General features: G+C 43.5%; 1 protein-coding gene across 2 annotated transcripts in view; it reads left to right on the forward strand.

The window, feature by feature from the left end:
• Nucleotides 1-701: 701 nt before the first annotated feature.
• The window catches only part of ITGAM (integrin subunit alpha M), a 37,087-nt gene continuing 22,229 nt past the window's right edge, over nucleotides 702-15,559 (forward strand). Inside the window, exons 1-5 of one of the 2 annotated variants that reach the window (XM_072942994.1) lie at nucleotides 702-751; nucleotides 10,218-10,323; nucleotides 12,396-12,499; nucleotides 12,698-12,768; nucleotides 12,915-13,032. In XM_072942994.1, coding sequence (XP_072799095.1) covers nucleotides 718-751; nucleotides 10,218-10,323; nucleotides 12,396-12,499; nucleotides 12,698-12,768; nucleotides 12,915-13,032 — 433 coding nt within the window. In that variant the 5' untranslated portion in view covers nucleotides 702-717. Of the gene's footprint in view, nucleotides 752-8,491; nucleotides 8,597-10,217; nucleotides 10,324-12,395; nucleotides 12,500-12,697; nucleotides 12,769-12,914; nucleotides 13,033-15,559 lie in introns of those variants that run through there. The other variant, XM_006201331.4, reaches the window with a different exon arrangement.

Here is a 15,559-nt window from a genome sequence, read left to right on the forward strand (position 1 = left end):
GACAGCGATCAATGGGCTCCCGGGGTATGAACACGTTCCTCTTCTCTGGCGCTTGGCAAAGAACAAAACCCGTTAACTGCCGGGATCCTTTGAATCCACCAACATGGAATATTAATTGTGAGAACAGCTGCAATTCCTGCAGGCTTGATTGTCTGCCAAGAATAGAGACCTGTCCGAATTTCTACAGGAAGATGGGGGCTTGGTGTGAAGATAGCTGGGGCTCAGGTGTGAGGATGTGTGGGGGATGGACTAATAACTGAAAAGCACCCCCAGAACCGGGCTGTTCTTCACCTCTTTCTCAGAGGCTGTGCTCCCTCACAGCATCTCTACTCTTCTCTGTGAACAGGCTCCGTGCCCTTCCTGTTACTTCTGCCCCTTTGTAACTCAGTTTGCCGCAGGCAGTGCTCCGTATTGTAGGCAGGGCATTCACGGAGGGAGGCGTCAGGCGCTCTGTCCATCAAAGCCGTCCTTACCTCTCATTGGTCAGAACGGGGTCGCACGGCCCCTTGCTGCGGGGCGGGCTGGGAAAGCCGGTAGACAGCTGTTCCGGCCTCCATTGGAGAGAAACACAGGAACGCGGGATGGAGTTGACTTGCTATAAAGCACCTTGCTCGGGAGGTGGAAATCCAACCAACCTTCCCCGGGTGGTTGGGACAAAATTTATAAAATGGCTCAAAACTATAAAACTCTGCAAACATTGGCTTCAAAATAGAACGCATGTGGTACAATCCATTTGGGGAGTCGTTTGGCAGTGAGTATGAACCATCCCGAAGTGTGCATCTAACTGGCCCCAGCCATTTCATCTTAAAAATTATACCTGAAGAAAAGAATTCTAAAGATGTAGGAAGATCTATATCTGTATCTATGTCTTTATCTGTATCTAGATCTAGATATAGATATATAAAAGCTGTATGTAGAAAGTTGTTTAATGAAGCATTGCCCTAAAATAGCCAGATACTAAAGTTTCTCAACGTAATGGAATTTTGTTTTTTCGTTTTTTTTTTAGATTTTAAAAAAATTGGAGTGTAGTTAATTTACAGTTTTTCAGGTGTACAGGAAAGTGATTCAGTTATATATATATATATATTTTTCAGATTCTTTTCCATTGTATGTTTTTATAAGAAATTAAATATAGTTTTCTGTGCTATAAAGTAGGTCTTTGTTGTTTATATATTTTATTAATGGAATCTTTTATACCCATTAAAATGACAAGTGCTGTAAAACTACGTGAAATATTTGTGCTAAAATATTAAGTGACAAAATTGATCCAGAATCAAACCTACCCTATAATGACACGTTTGTAAATAATATCTGTGCTGAAAAGCTGATATATTTTGGTGGTGGGACTGTGTGTGTGTTTTTGTTTTTTTTTTTTTGTTGTTGTTGTTGTTTTCTTTAATATTGCCATAATACTGTTTGTATAGTTAATACACTTAGAAGAAAAAAATAATTACAGTGTCTTCCTAGGCCTGCCCCAGCCTCTTAGAGGTTGAACAGAGTCAGCTCCTAGGACATATATGACACACACTCTGGAAATAACCTTTCTTGCAGGGTTGGGGAGTTGTGGTTGCTCTTTGACATTTGCATCTATCCCTCTCACTTCCAGGAGCAAAAGAATCTGCATAAAAGAGCTTCTTGTTCTTCTCTTCCTGAGTAGGAAGTACAACTTCCTGTTCTAGTCCGAGATTAGTAGTTTTCACCTCTGTTCTGCCCAGGTCAGGTCCTGAGTTACTTCTGCTTTCAAGAATAGGAAGCAGCAGAAAGTATTTCACAGGTGATGGGAATGAACGCTTGTCCCTGCCTTGCAAGTGACCTCTGGCCAACTATGCTCTTTCTGTGATTTTGGTGGAAACACGGAAGACTCCCACGCAACTTATGGTAGGGCCTTTTCTTTGACCTGCCTGACATTTGACTGCTCCCCCCCTCAACTTGGATAACTGAAGGAGCAGGTGGAAAAGTCTAGAATGCTTCCAACTGAGCAACAGGCAACTTTGAGGCCAATATACCCTTTATGTGTCATTGAGGCCATGCCAACCATGTGGTCAATCCAAGACACTGTGGGTAGAATAATATAGCTAATGTTGACTGAATAATCCCCACAGGTACTTTGACACCTATTATCTCATTTAATCATCACAACAGTCCCGAGCGGTGAGTACTGTTATTGCCATCATTTCCCAGACGGGGACAGTGAAGTCCAGAGAATGACTTGCTTAAGGTCACAAGCTTATAGAGCTGGGATTTTAACCCCCCAAGTCTGGCCCCAAACATCAAAGGTGAAACAAGATTGTTGAGGATGACATTCAGATGGAACTTTTCTTGGCACTTCAGTGTAATGGAAAAACAACATTCTGTTGTTGATACTTCCAGAACCTTCTCAGGAGGGTCGATCCTGTGTGGCCAGTTCCTTTGAAGGTGGTACGTCAGGCAAATCAGAGAGTTCAGACAGAGGTAAATTGTCTGGGTAGGCGAGGGGAAAGAGATTTGAAGAGACTGGTCTGAGAGATTGTGTTGTGAAGGGAGGAGCCATAATCCTGTGGGACAAGGGGAGATGGAGACCCTGCTGCCTTCGTTCTCTTGAGGGCAAAGCCAGAAAAGTTTGGGAGAAGAAACATGGCACAACAAAGCTGCTTGCTGGAAGGAGATGAGGGAATAGTCCAATCAGAGGGAACAGCCAGGTGCTGGCCTTAAGATGGAAGTGTGTCTGGCGGGCTTGAAGAACAGCTTGGAGGCCGGTGTGGCTGGATGAGAGATCACGTAGGGCCTGCAAGATTATGGAAAGGACCAGCTTGGACTCCTAGCGAGGTGCCGTGCCTTTGTAAGCTTCTGAAAAGAGGAATAATATACACCTTGTGTTTTGAAAGGATCCTTCTGGCTACTGTGTTGAAAACTGACTTTCAGGTGTTGTGGGGAAGTAGAGAAGCAGGGGGCACAGACAAGGCCTGCTGGCACAGTCCGGGGCAGATGTTGGTGGCTTCCACAATTTTGGTTAGAAGGGGTCATATTTTTGGCCATATTTGAAGGTAGAGCCGTAGGATTTCCTTATGACTTTTGGTGGGAGCAGCTGGGAGGATGCTGCGGCCATTGATTGAATGTGAGGGAATAGTTCCATGGTGGTGCCCTGGCTACCTGGCATTGTCACGTGGGCTTTTTTTTTTTTTTTGAGAGGAAGAGATGGTACTGTCCTTTTTGATGTGTGGGACAAGAACCATGGGGAAATGTGGTTCTGCTGTCTATGGAAGTAATAAACTGTGTGAATCTACAAGTGGCTCGTTGTATCTTTACAGTCAGGTCCTGGCCTGGCCTTGTCTTGTCTGTGCGGCTGAGATGGGCCAGGTGAGGGGAGCAGGATGGGGAGTGAGCAGGAGTTCAGTTCTACACATACTTGGCCTGAGAAGCTTGTTAGACGTGGGACGGGCAGTTGGCTATCTGATTCTGGAGCTCAGGAGAGAGGTCTGGGATGGAGAGAGAAACCTAGGATCACAGCACATAAATGATGTTTACAGTCCTGGGGCCACCTACAGACAGAGAGTAGGTGAAAAAGATGCCCAAGGACTTAGCTCTGGGATCCCCTTACGAGGTGGAGGAGAAAAGGAGGGATTGGCCAAAGAATCTGGGAGGAGGGACAGAGGTGAAGAAGAATCGTAAGAGCAGGGGTCCCGAAGGCCAATGTACAATTTACTTCCAGGAAGGAGTGGGCAGATGTCAAAAGCTGCTGCGGAATACCTTAAGATGAAGATCAAAAATCGACTTAACCACGTAACCTTGGTGACCTGGACGGAAACAATTTTGGTGAAGTGGAGGCTGGAGTGGGGCAAACGCTTGATTGGAGTGGATTCAAGAGCAAGTGGGAGGAGCAGAACTGGGCACAGCAAATACAGACAACTTTTCTGGAACCTGTTTTGCAAAAGGGAAGCAAAATGGGGCAGTGATTGGTGGGAGAAGTAGGATCGGAGAAATTTTGTTTGCTTTTTCATTAAGAGAAATATATTAGTTCTGATGCGAATCTCAGATTCCACTATTTACACCTAGTATTCATTCTGTTGGTCCTAAGTATTTATTCCAGAACCAACATCATACTTTCGCTTACTCAGCCTTTAGGGTGTTGCTATGATATGAGTGTCTGCCTTTGGAATGGAGTTATGTAATAAGATATGCTTCATAGTTTTCTAGGCTGTCCTTCTGTGTTTTCTCTTCCAAGTGAAGTTGAGAATCAGTCTGTTAAGTTTGATACTAATCCTGTTGGGTGAAGTTACATTGAATTACTGGGTAATGTGATGGAGAATTGACATCTTTGTAATGTTAAGCCTTGTCATTCATGAATATGGTGTACCTCTCTATTCCTTTGTGTCCTTCAGGAAAGCCTAACAGTTAAAAAAACATGGTTCTTCCATATTTCATGTTAGATTTATGCCTAGGTGTTTTATAGCTTTTTGGTATTATGAATGGTGTTTTTCCTATTGTATTCTCTAATTAGAAAATTAGACTTAGCTGGAGAAGAAATGGATTAGATTTTTATCTGTTGATCTTGCTGAATAAGATTAGTTCTAACAAGTTGTCAGTTAATGATCTTGGATTTTCATCTTTTGCAGATGATGACTTTTTTGTCCATTGAACCTGCCTGCCGGTAGGAAATAGAGTTATGATTGGATGTTACTACTACCCACCATTTGTGCTCTTGGGGAGGCAACAAAAGTTTCTTCGCTTTGAAGTGGTTTCCACAGAGTTGGGCTGTGGGTTCTGGATACCCAGATTTACTCAGACTTAAAGAGAAAATAATTGCACAGAGGTGATATGTAATCCTCAAATCTTACATTATATTGACTTGGGTAGAAAACAGACAGGCAGTAAAGAAAATATTTGACAATATAGGGAAGTGAAAGCAAAATTTCTTTCTAAAGCTTATTTTAAAATCTTCTCAATAAATGGAACAGGAGAATTATTTGTTCATATGGACAAAAATGAAATTGGATTCCCTATATCACACCAAACACCAAACATTCAACTCTACACAAAGTAAGAAATTAAAGAGCAAGTAAAACAAATATTTGAGAAGAATATATTGGTGATAAAAGTTTTTCTAACTTTGAAGATTTCTTAAAGTCCTGGAAAAGGCTAATAGTAAATTTGGCCACATCAAACAGGAGAATTTCTGTCCAAGAGAAATGGCAATTATAATTAATAATAGCATCGAATTCATAGCTTGAGTGTGACTACCAGAAGAGATTCTGTCTGTGAAAGTGACTTGCAAATTGCCAGGCAAGTAGTGGTTGCTTTTACCTTTGAATACTCCAGCGAGGTGCCTTATATTCTATTTAGATCAATTTGATGTTAGGAATACTGGTTCACTCAAATTTTTTCAAGTTTTAAAGATTTTGTAGTTAGAGTTCCATGATAAGCCTCAAGAACAGATTGGTTCCTTAATGCCCACACTGGCTCCTGCAATTTGGGTGTAAGCTGCTCAGGGAAAAGTTTGCTATGGGGCTGTACGGAGCGGAGCGAGGGGTTGGTAGCTGCTACCTTGCTAAGAGCTGAAATACACTGAAACTAATCACAGATCTTTGAATAGACTCCAGAGCTCCTAACTAGTTAACATCAGACAGATTCTGCCAGTACAATTGCTGTCTAGGTGGGGAGGAAGGATTCTTGATGCTTCTTACTCTGCCGTCTCCCTGGAATTCTCTCTCTGATTCAGTTAATATCCAGGGGGAATGTCCATTATGAACCAGGCACTGTTCTTGGCATTGGAAATAGAGTGATGAGCGAGACAGGAATCTCTGCTCTCCCAGAGCTTATGTACTCTATTTGGAGAGTCAGACAATAGATAAACTAAATGAATATATAATTTCATGTAATGATAAGTGCTATGAAAAAATGCTTGCATATCTGTAGCAGACACTGCCATTCATGTTCCATTGGCTTTTATCATTCTCATGCAAGCTGGCTAGATTTCTAGCAGCCAGCACCTGCAGCTGCCTACCTGTGGGCTCTTTCTGTCTCCTGAAGCCTCCTCGGCTGGGTGCAGGGCAGGTTGGAGGCACCAGAGAAGTGAGGCTTCCCTGGAGAGCAGCCTTCAGCTAATAGCTAATAGCTGATGTGAGTTGTAAATAAGAATCTAGCCCCCTTGCTTCTCAGGTGGACAGCTCTGAGGCATGTTCTCCCCTGGCTTCAAGAGTTCCTTAGTGTGTTGAGCTCTGATCGTCCACAGTGGTAACTAACTTGATTCATCACACATCTTTTATGGGCTCCTTCCTGCCCCCATTTCTCCACTAGTGTTTCCTGGATCACCTCCCAAGTAAATTACTTCCACTTGAATCGTGTCTAAGGGTCCATTTATAGGGGAACCTAAGCTAAGATTTTATCAAGAGTAGGAATAGGGGATGCACGGGTTGGCTGAAAGCCTACATCTAGGTACCCACTTGTGGTCACCAGGTCGGTGAGATTTTGCCTATGCCTTTAAACATAGTGGGCTCTTGACCACTGTTCAGGGCGAGGAGGGGCCCTGATGGCCGAGCTATAGCAACTTCCTGTGGTGGTCAGTGTGGGAAAGCTTTTTATCAAAAGCAAACCCAGCTTATACTTCTATCAAAATTCATCAAATTGTACATCTGCAACATGTGTAGTTTACTGTACAGGAACCACACAATAAAGGGGTTAAAAAAGATCCCCTCCCAAAAAAAACCCCAAACCCAAGTTATTTATTAAACTGCTCCCCACACCCTGGTACCTATTCATTCTGGACGGATGGCCTTATTGGTTTGTGCTCAGCCCCTTTTCCTGCTAACAAGTATAGGCACTTTGTTGTTTAAGTTATTTATTGGTGTTTTTATTTTCTTTCTGATTATAAAAGTCTTTCTTTTTTTGTCTAAAAGTTTTAAGTACAGAAGAAATATAGAAGAAAATTAAAATCATCCTGTGGCAGATTAAAGCTGACCACATTTCTCTGACACACCTCCTACTGAGAAGTGTGATCTATGTCCCCTCTCTTTGAATGTGGCCAAGCTCTGTGACTGTGTGGCCAGTAGAGTCAGGTGAACTTGACTCTGTGACAGTTTCCAGATCAAACCCTTAAGAGATCGGAAGCTTACAAATGCTTGCTGGAATACTTGCTCTTGAAATCTAACCACTCTGCCGTGAGTAGCTCAAGCCACACAGAGAGGCCACAAGTAGGTCATCCAGCTGACTGTCCCAGCCGAGCTCCTGGCCTGCAGCTGGCACCAACTTCCAGCCATGGGAGTGATCTATTTTAAAAGTCAGAAAGGCCCAGCTGAGCCTTCAAGAACTCCAGCCCCAGTCATGATCTGACTGCAGCCATATGAGATTCCATAGTGAGAGCTAATGAGGCTGGACAATCCACAGGACCACGAAACAGTAAGAATTTGCTGTTTGAAATCACTAGGATTTGGAGAGGTCTGCTGTGCTGCAGTAGAGTGGAGCACACCTGTAGTCCCGCCTACCAGACACAACCGCTGTCAACATTTTGGTTTCCTATACACACACATATATATTTTAGTGCTAGAGGTTATTAGTTAATTAATTAATTTTATTTATTATTATTATTATTATTTTAACAGAGGTATTGGGGATTGAACCCAGGACCTCATGCATGCTAAGCATGTACTGTACCACTGAATTGTAGCCTCCGCCCCATACACACATATTTTTAAACCAGTAATTTAAAAACAAAATGTACAGAATTTTAACTTTTTTCAGAGAGCACACATTTCTTTGCTCTGGTTATTAAGCAAGTAGAACCAGGGGCAAGAGAAAATGTGTTAGAGACTGAAAAATGGTTGGCTTGGGAATGACATTGGCAGACACATACAAGGTACGGTTTGGTGTTCTATATATTTCATGAAAATATACTCCCGTGTCTTTGAAAACAGGTTCAGAAATAACTAGACACTACGGAATATAAAGCCATCTCTGTTATTGGATATTTAGGCTGTTCTAGTTTTTCACTAGTAAAAACAGTGCTGCAGTGAACAAGTCTGTACAGACATCTTTGAATGTACTTCTCAGCTATTTCTTAGGATAAATTCTCAGAAGTGAAATTCCTGGGTAAAAGGGTTCGAGACTTTTGTTATGTTAAATAATATTCAAAAAGCACCGGATTTCCCTGTACCTGAGTTGTCCTCATTGATGGTTACATGGTACTCCTGTTTCCTTGGGCAGGGAGGGACATTTGGCAAAGAGTGCTTCCAGGGCGTCACATAGTGTCATCCCCCTCCCTTGCTTGGTCTGTGTTGATGTTTAGAACACATGTTCCGGAAGGCAAGTCCTAAGTCTGTTCCTTGCTTTTCATAGTGTTTTGGCCAACTCGAGAAGCAGGTGAGCAAACAAAGACACCTTTGGGATAGTGACTGGGTGGGGAGGCAGCCCAGGCTGTGAGTAGCCAGGGAGGACAGTCCAGCCAGGCCATGCGCTCGCTGAGCCTCCGCCTTCTTCCTTTGAGTCTCTGACAACATCTGCCTCTTACTTCTTTTTTTCTGTCCTTTCTGGCTTTGCTGGCTTTCTTGAAGTGGTTCAGTGGTGCCTGCAGCCTCACCATTCCTTCTCTCTGCAGCGATGACTCACAGAGTCCTTCTGTTAACAGGTGCGCCAGAAGCTGGGGGGGTCTTCTGGGTGAGAAGAAGGTGGGGAGTTTTTGAGTTTGGGAGTGGAAAGAAAAGGTACAGAGTATTTAGAAGTCAGACTGGGGAGAGACAAAGGGGATTTGGGGAAGATTAAGGGATTCAAGCAGCAGAGTAGAGCTGGGATGGCCAGAAAAGCTTGGGTGAGTGAGTCAGTTCATAGACTCTATGAGGGGACTTGGCTGGCCCCTTCACTCTGCAGATGAGGAAACCGAGGCCCAGAGAGGTGATGTGACATGCCCAAGGCTGCACAGTAGGTCTTGGATTCTCTTCTCAGAGAATTTCCTCTTGGCTCCTGCCTCACCCCCTCCTATTTGCCTCCTATTTTCCAAGGACCCAGCTGTAAATGTTTGTTGAATGGCTGATGGTTCAAATTTGTTTCCTTTTTTGTCTGTTTTGTGGAGTATGAACCAAAGAAGGGAAAGAAATGCTCGAGCATTGCATAGGAAGGAAATTGCCTGAGTCATTAGGAACTTTATTGTTGGGCAAATCATTGGGGTGGGAACACAGGCTGCAGTTCAGAGATGGGCTGAACACACCTGTTGATGGAAATAATCAATAAACAATCTATAATAAGAATAGAAAATATTAGCCAAACTGAGGGCTATAGCCCAGAAGGTAGCCTCTCAGATAACTCTGAGGAATTGCTCTGGTGAAGCATGATTTTCAGCATAGTTTCATATCTTGTCAGAGCAAAGAGCATCAAACAAGTCAGGGATACGTTCCTCCAAGGTTTAAAAAAAAAATCCAACAGATCAGCACGTACACAGCGAGTCAGGATGGCCTTGGCACCTGGGAAGGGTGTCATCATCAAAGGAGGACCAGCACTGGGGTCCCAGCAAGGGAGGCATTTAACCTTTATTTTTAACATGGACATTCTTTACTTGTGGCCAGTGTACCCTTTCCTTTAACAATGAAAGCAGATGTACAATGCATGTTTGGCTACAAACAGGCTATTTTAGTTAGCATAAAATTCAAGTTAAGTTATGTGTAAGCCAGAATGACTTCCCCATACAAAGTGTGAAAATGTTTTCCGTGACACTCTACTTTGAGCCGTAGCCCAGGAATCAGCAAAATGTGTGTCTGTGGGCAAAAGGCAAGGATTCCACTGTGGGTTTTTGTACAACTTGAGAATCATAGGTCCCAGATGAACATTTATAATCGATTCTTGACAGGGAACACTAACTTTGAATTCCAGTCAAGGGATATGTTATCTCCCGCGAAGAATCCATTTGTCTCATCAGTAAATTTATATTACCCCCAAATTGTACTTAATTATTATGCTTTGAATTTCCTTAATGAAAAATTTGTGGAAATGCACTTTCTCTTTTGTTATATAAGTACCTGTGTAATATATCCTATTTGCCTCTTTGCCCACAGAACCTAAAATATTTACTATCTGGCCCTTTATAGAAAACTGTGGCCATCTCTGCTCCAGGCTGTCAGAGCTGGACCTGGCAGGCACTCATCTCCTTGCTGGGTTAGGTGAATCCCAGCAGGAAGATACTTGGGGCAGAAAGGCAAGTTCTTTCTTAACGATCTCCTTATCTCCTCCTGACCACAGCCTTGTTGTTCTCCTTTCAGCCTTGGCCTTAAGTCGTGGGTTCAATCTGGACACTAAAAACGCAGTGATCTTCCAAAACAATGCAAAGGGCTTCGGGCAGAGTGTGGTCCAGCTTGAAGGATCCCGGTAAGGGCTGCGGGGAGAACCCCCGTCTCACAGGCTTTCTTTCCCAGACTTAACATACCTGAAGAAAAAATTCACAATTTCCTTGATTTTTGTTTTTCTTGATTTGTCAACGTTCTAATTTCAAAAGATACAGAAGAATGTGATAGTAAAAAGTTTCCTCTTCATGGTCTCCCCAACTTTTGTCCCCAGCAGAGCCCCTGGTGAACGGTTTCTTGAGTGTTCTTTCACAGAGAGTCTGCGCTGCACAGACCTCCGCGTTTTCCTAACCCCCATCCTGCACGCAGCTTGTAGCACGTTATCCTCAAACTACAGCCTGCTGCCTGTTTTTGTAAATACATTTTATTGACAACCGCCCCACCTAACTTTTCATTTATCATTTATGGCAGCTTTGGAACTACAGCAACAGAATGACTACAGCAGAGGCTGAGACAGAGAATCTATGGCCTGTAAACCATAAAATATTTACTTTTGCAGAAATAATATTTATGGAAATAATGTTGCCTTTCTAGAAAAAATTTGCTGGCCTCTGCTCTATACTGTCCTTTGCATTTAAAAAAGTTTAATACAGCTTGGTGATTTTACCAGATAAATGCAGAAAGAGCGTCCTCATTCTTTTTTGTGCTTACATCATATTCTGTTATTTGTTGGTACTGTAATTTACATTTGTATTACATTTAAATCTCTTCTTAATAGACATTAGATTGTTTCCAGATTTTTACTATATGAACAATGCTGGCATTTTGTAAGTGTGCAAGTACATTTGGAAGTAAATTCTTAGAACTAGGATGGCTGGATCCAAGGATATATGTGCATACGTAATTTTAATACAGTTTTCTCGATTAACCCCAGCAGAGGTTGCAACAGTGTACACTCACACTAGTAATTTATGCAAACATCTACTTCCTCACCCGTTTGCCAGCAGGTTATCAGTGTTATCAAACTTACAATCTTTGTAAACTGAATAGGTGAGAAATGTTATCTCACTTTAATCTTAAATTGTATTTCTTTTTAAAGAGAAACTTCTTCCCTTTTCTGTGAACACTGTTTATCATCTGTTGCCCATTTTTCATTTCTTTCTTTTTTTTTCCTTATTGTTTTGTGGGAGCTCTGACTATACTGAGGAAAGTAGTCTGGGGTATGAGTCGCTAACCTCCCTCTCCACAGTTTCTCTTTTGTCTTTTGACTTGAGTTTAGTTGATCACATACAGAAATTTATTTAAAGTGATCGTGTGGTTGAATGTATTCATTTTTAAGTGACCTCTGGATATTATGTCATCTTTAGAGAGGCCCTTCCCCCTCCAAGATTAAAAATTTCCCATTTTTGGATTGTACATGGATTAACTCATTTAATTCTGATAATAACCTTGAAGTGGATACTGTTATTATCCATATTTTAATTAATTAATTAAAAATTGAAGTGTAAGTGATTTACAATGTTAGTTTCAGGTGTACAGCAAAGTGATTCAGTTAAATGTAAACATATATACATACATGTATATTTTTCAGTTTATTTTCCATTATGGCTCATTACAAAAAAATTGAATATAGTTCCCTCGGCTATGCTATTATCCATATTTTAGAGATGAGAAAATTGAAGCATAATAAGGTAATGAACTGACTTGCCCAAGGTCACACCAAAGTGACAACGGGACTAGATTTTAATCCCAGGCAGCAAAACGCCAAGGCCTGTGTTCCTGTCCACTCTGCAGTACTGCATTCCTGCATGACGCAGGAGTGGGGAAGCAATTTCAAGTTAGGCGTGTAGACTGTTTGTCTTCATGGTTTGGCCTTCAGGATTTAGAAATTCTTGAATTTAGTGAAATAATCTCTGGGACCATAAATGCAAATGACTGGATTACAAGAATATTTACAGTAAACAATCGATGGTTAAAAAAAAGTTCCCCTTTTTTCCTTTGTTGAATCTTTCTCCTATTTCTGGGAGCTGGGGCATCCCTGTGAGGGTGGCGCCCCAGCTTTTACTCTGGATGGTGGAACTTCCATGCTCTCCTCCTCTTCTCACAAGTCAGTTTTCTCTTGTGTCTGTGGTGATCTGTTCCCTCATCTCCCCTCAGGCTGGTGGTTGGAGCCCCCCAGGAGATAAAGGCTGCTAACCAAACAGGTGGCCTCTACCAGTGTGACTACAGCATGGGCACGTGTGAGCCCATCCTCCTGCAGGGTGAGTCCCTGCCCTTCGTGGGGACCCAAGGCTAAAGTTCCACCTGTGCACACACCTGGACTTTCCAGGCATTGCCTTTGTCCTGGTGGAGGGATCTGTGGTTGGGGGCCCAGGGGCCCAGCTCCTGGCCTCCTATCCAGCTCTTACACAGCCCCTTGCATCCCTCTGAGGGTGACCATGTATATATCTTTCCCCCAGTCCCCCAAGAGGCTGTGAACATGTCCCTAGGCCTGTCTCTGGCATTTGCCACCAAACCTTTCCGGCTGCTGGTGAGTTGCCTTGGGTCATGGGAGTGCCCCAAGGGAAGGAGATGGGGGCCCAAGACTGCTGGGCCTGGGGTCTTGGAGGGCGGAGGTGCCAGGGTGAAAGGATAGGAAGCAGTGACAGCCCCTCTCACCCATTCCCTGACCCCTAGGCTTGTGGCCCCACTGTGCACCAAACTTGCAAGGAGAACACTTATGTGAATGGCATGTGCTTCCTGTTTGGATCCAACCTACTGCAGCAGCCCCGGAGGTTCCCAGAGAACTTCAGAGGTGGGTTGCCTTTAGCAGAGAGTATAGACAAGCAGTGTGAGACCAGAGGGCACAGGCAGGACTGGGCTGGAGGCTCGATTTAGAGGTCTTGATGCAGAAGGGTGAGGGAACTGGGTTCCAGTGGAGAGAGAGTCAATGGAGAGGTTGGAGTGTTTCTGCACTTTGAGAAAAGTTCTGATGTAGCCATTCATCTTTCTGAGACAATGTCTCAACCATTGCCCTCAACCAATGTCTCAACCATTGTCCTCAATCATTGTCTCAAGTGGAACTCAACCTGACCATAGCCTTTGAGGCTGTAGCTGGTATGGCTCCCGTCCACCTCTCCAACTTCTCTCCCATCCTTTCTACTTGAGTCATTGTGCTCCAGTCACTCTGGGTGCCTTTCTTCTCCAAGAACCACACTAAGCTGTCTCTGCCTCAGGGCCTTTGCACTTACCATTCCTTTAGCCTGTCAGGCTCTTCCCTCAGATCTTAGCTGACAACCCATTATTGTCATCTCAGCTCAAATGTTACCTCTTCAAAGAGGCCTTCCCTGAGTGGCTCTTCTAATCATTTCCACCATTGCTCTGTGCCACATTGCCCTACTTTACCATCTTCATATCTATATATCCATACTTTGCTTGTTTTTCATATGTCCTTTCTTCTGGGATGTAGGCTCCATGATAGCAGGGATATTGCTTCGCTGGTGCACTGCTCCATGCTCTTGTATCTATTGCTGCTTAATAAATTGGCCCTGAACCTAGTAGACAAAACCAACAAGCATTAGTTATCTTACAGTTTCTATGAATCGGGAATCTGGACATGGCCTATTTGGGTGCTTCTGTCTCATGGTTTCTCATGCGCTTGATATTAAGTTGTCAAACCAGAGGTGTGGTCTCATCTGAAGGCTTGATTTGGGGGAAGGTCCAGTTCCAAGCTCACTTACAAGGTTGTTGGCCTGAGGGCCTCAGCCCTCCCTGGCTGTTGGCTGAAGTCTTTCCTCACTTGCTTAGCCCATGGGCCCCGCCGTAGAGTAGCTCACAGCATGGCAGCTGGCTTCCTTCAGAGTGAGTGGACAAGGGAGTGAGAGTAAACACTGAAGACAGAAGTCACAGTCTTTTCATAATCGAATCTCAGAAGTAAACAGCTCATTACTCCTGCCGTATTTCTTTGAACTGAGCTAAAAAGTCCAGCTCACAATCAAGAGGAAGGGACTGTGCAAGGGTCTTATTACTAGGAGGCAGGAATCTTGGGGACCATCTTGGTGGCTGCTTGCCACACTCTTGTTCCTCAAACATTTATTGATTGAAAAAGAGTGAGTAAATCTTTTCTTCCAGCTGCTTTCTGACAGTGATTTCTTTAACTGCTTGGCCACCTTTTTGCTTATCTCCAAGTTGGTTCTGGAACCAAAGGCAGATATGTCTTTTTTTGGTATATATATTTTTATTAAATTATCGTGTTTACAATGTTGTGTCAATTTCTGGTGTAGATATGTCTTCTTGTCACAGTTTTTTTTTTTAATTTTCTCAAGCTCTACTCCTTTGTCCTTCACTCTCAATGGAGAACCTTCCCTCCTTAAGAGAATAAACCAAGGCTGCCTCTCCACTCCTCCCTTCTCCTTGTCCAGACTTCCTCGGTGGCATCACTTTCGGCAGTGTCTCAGTGGGTAGAGGAAGACCTGTTTCTGTCTTTCCATGAGTAAGTCTTCCATCTGGGCTTTTAAGGCTTTCTCATATCACCAACTCCTGAGGCCACCCACGCCTTTAATCACTCATTCTCTGCAGAAGCATAAATTGTGTCCCCCTCCTGTGAATGTAGACATGTTCATGCTACCCATATCTTAAGAACGATCAACCACCAAAACTGATAGCAATGAAAATAACCTTCCCTCTCTGTTCTCCTCTCCGGCTTCTGCCATCTCTGCTTCCCTTCACCACCAACCTCTTGGAAGAATTCTCTCTTTGTCTCCATTGCCCCCAGGCCATGATTCTTTATCCTCTGACCTCTGGCTTCTGACCACCCATCATATAGACCTTGCACTTGCAAGTGGCATCTGTGACCCTCTAAATGCCAAATCTCTTTTCTGTCCTCACGTTCAGTGACTTTTCCAACGTGACCTGCAGATCACCTCTTCTTTCCCCAAACAGCTTGACGTCAGACATCTCTCTTCTTCTTCCCTCGCCTCACTTCCTCTCTTCTCTTGCCTCTTCCCCTATTGAGGGCTTCTGCAGAGCTTCAGCTCCAAGCTGCCTTCCTCTGCTTTCTCTGCCCACCTAAGGGCACTGAGTTACAGCTTCCGTTCCTGCCCACGTGTTCCTCGTGCCTGACTGCAACCCACTCTGTGGCTTCAGCTCCCACTCCCACATTTCCCTCTTCAGTCCTCTCCCTTGGGCGTTCCAGACTCTTCTTTTTAAAAACATTTTCATTTCTTTAAAAATGGATTATACATGCACTTGGCTCAAAATTCAAAAAGCACTAAAGGATAGACTGTAAAAATCTCTCCCTCTTGGGTCCCCCAGCCTCCTGTTTCCTTCTTGGGAGACAACGG

The sequence above is a fragment of the Vicugna pacos genome, chromosome 18 (genome assembly GCF_048564905.1).
Source record: "Vicugna pacos chromosome 18, VicPac4, whole genome shotgun sequence".
NCBI classification, from domain to species: domain Eukaryota; kingdom Metazoa; phylum Chordata; class Mammalia; order Artiodactyla; family Camelidae; genus Vicugna; species Vicugna pacos.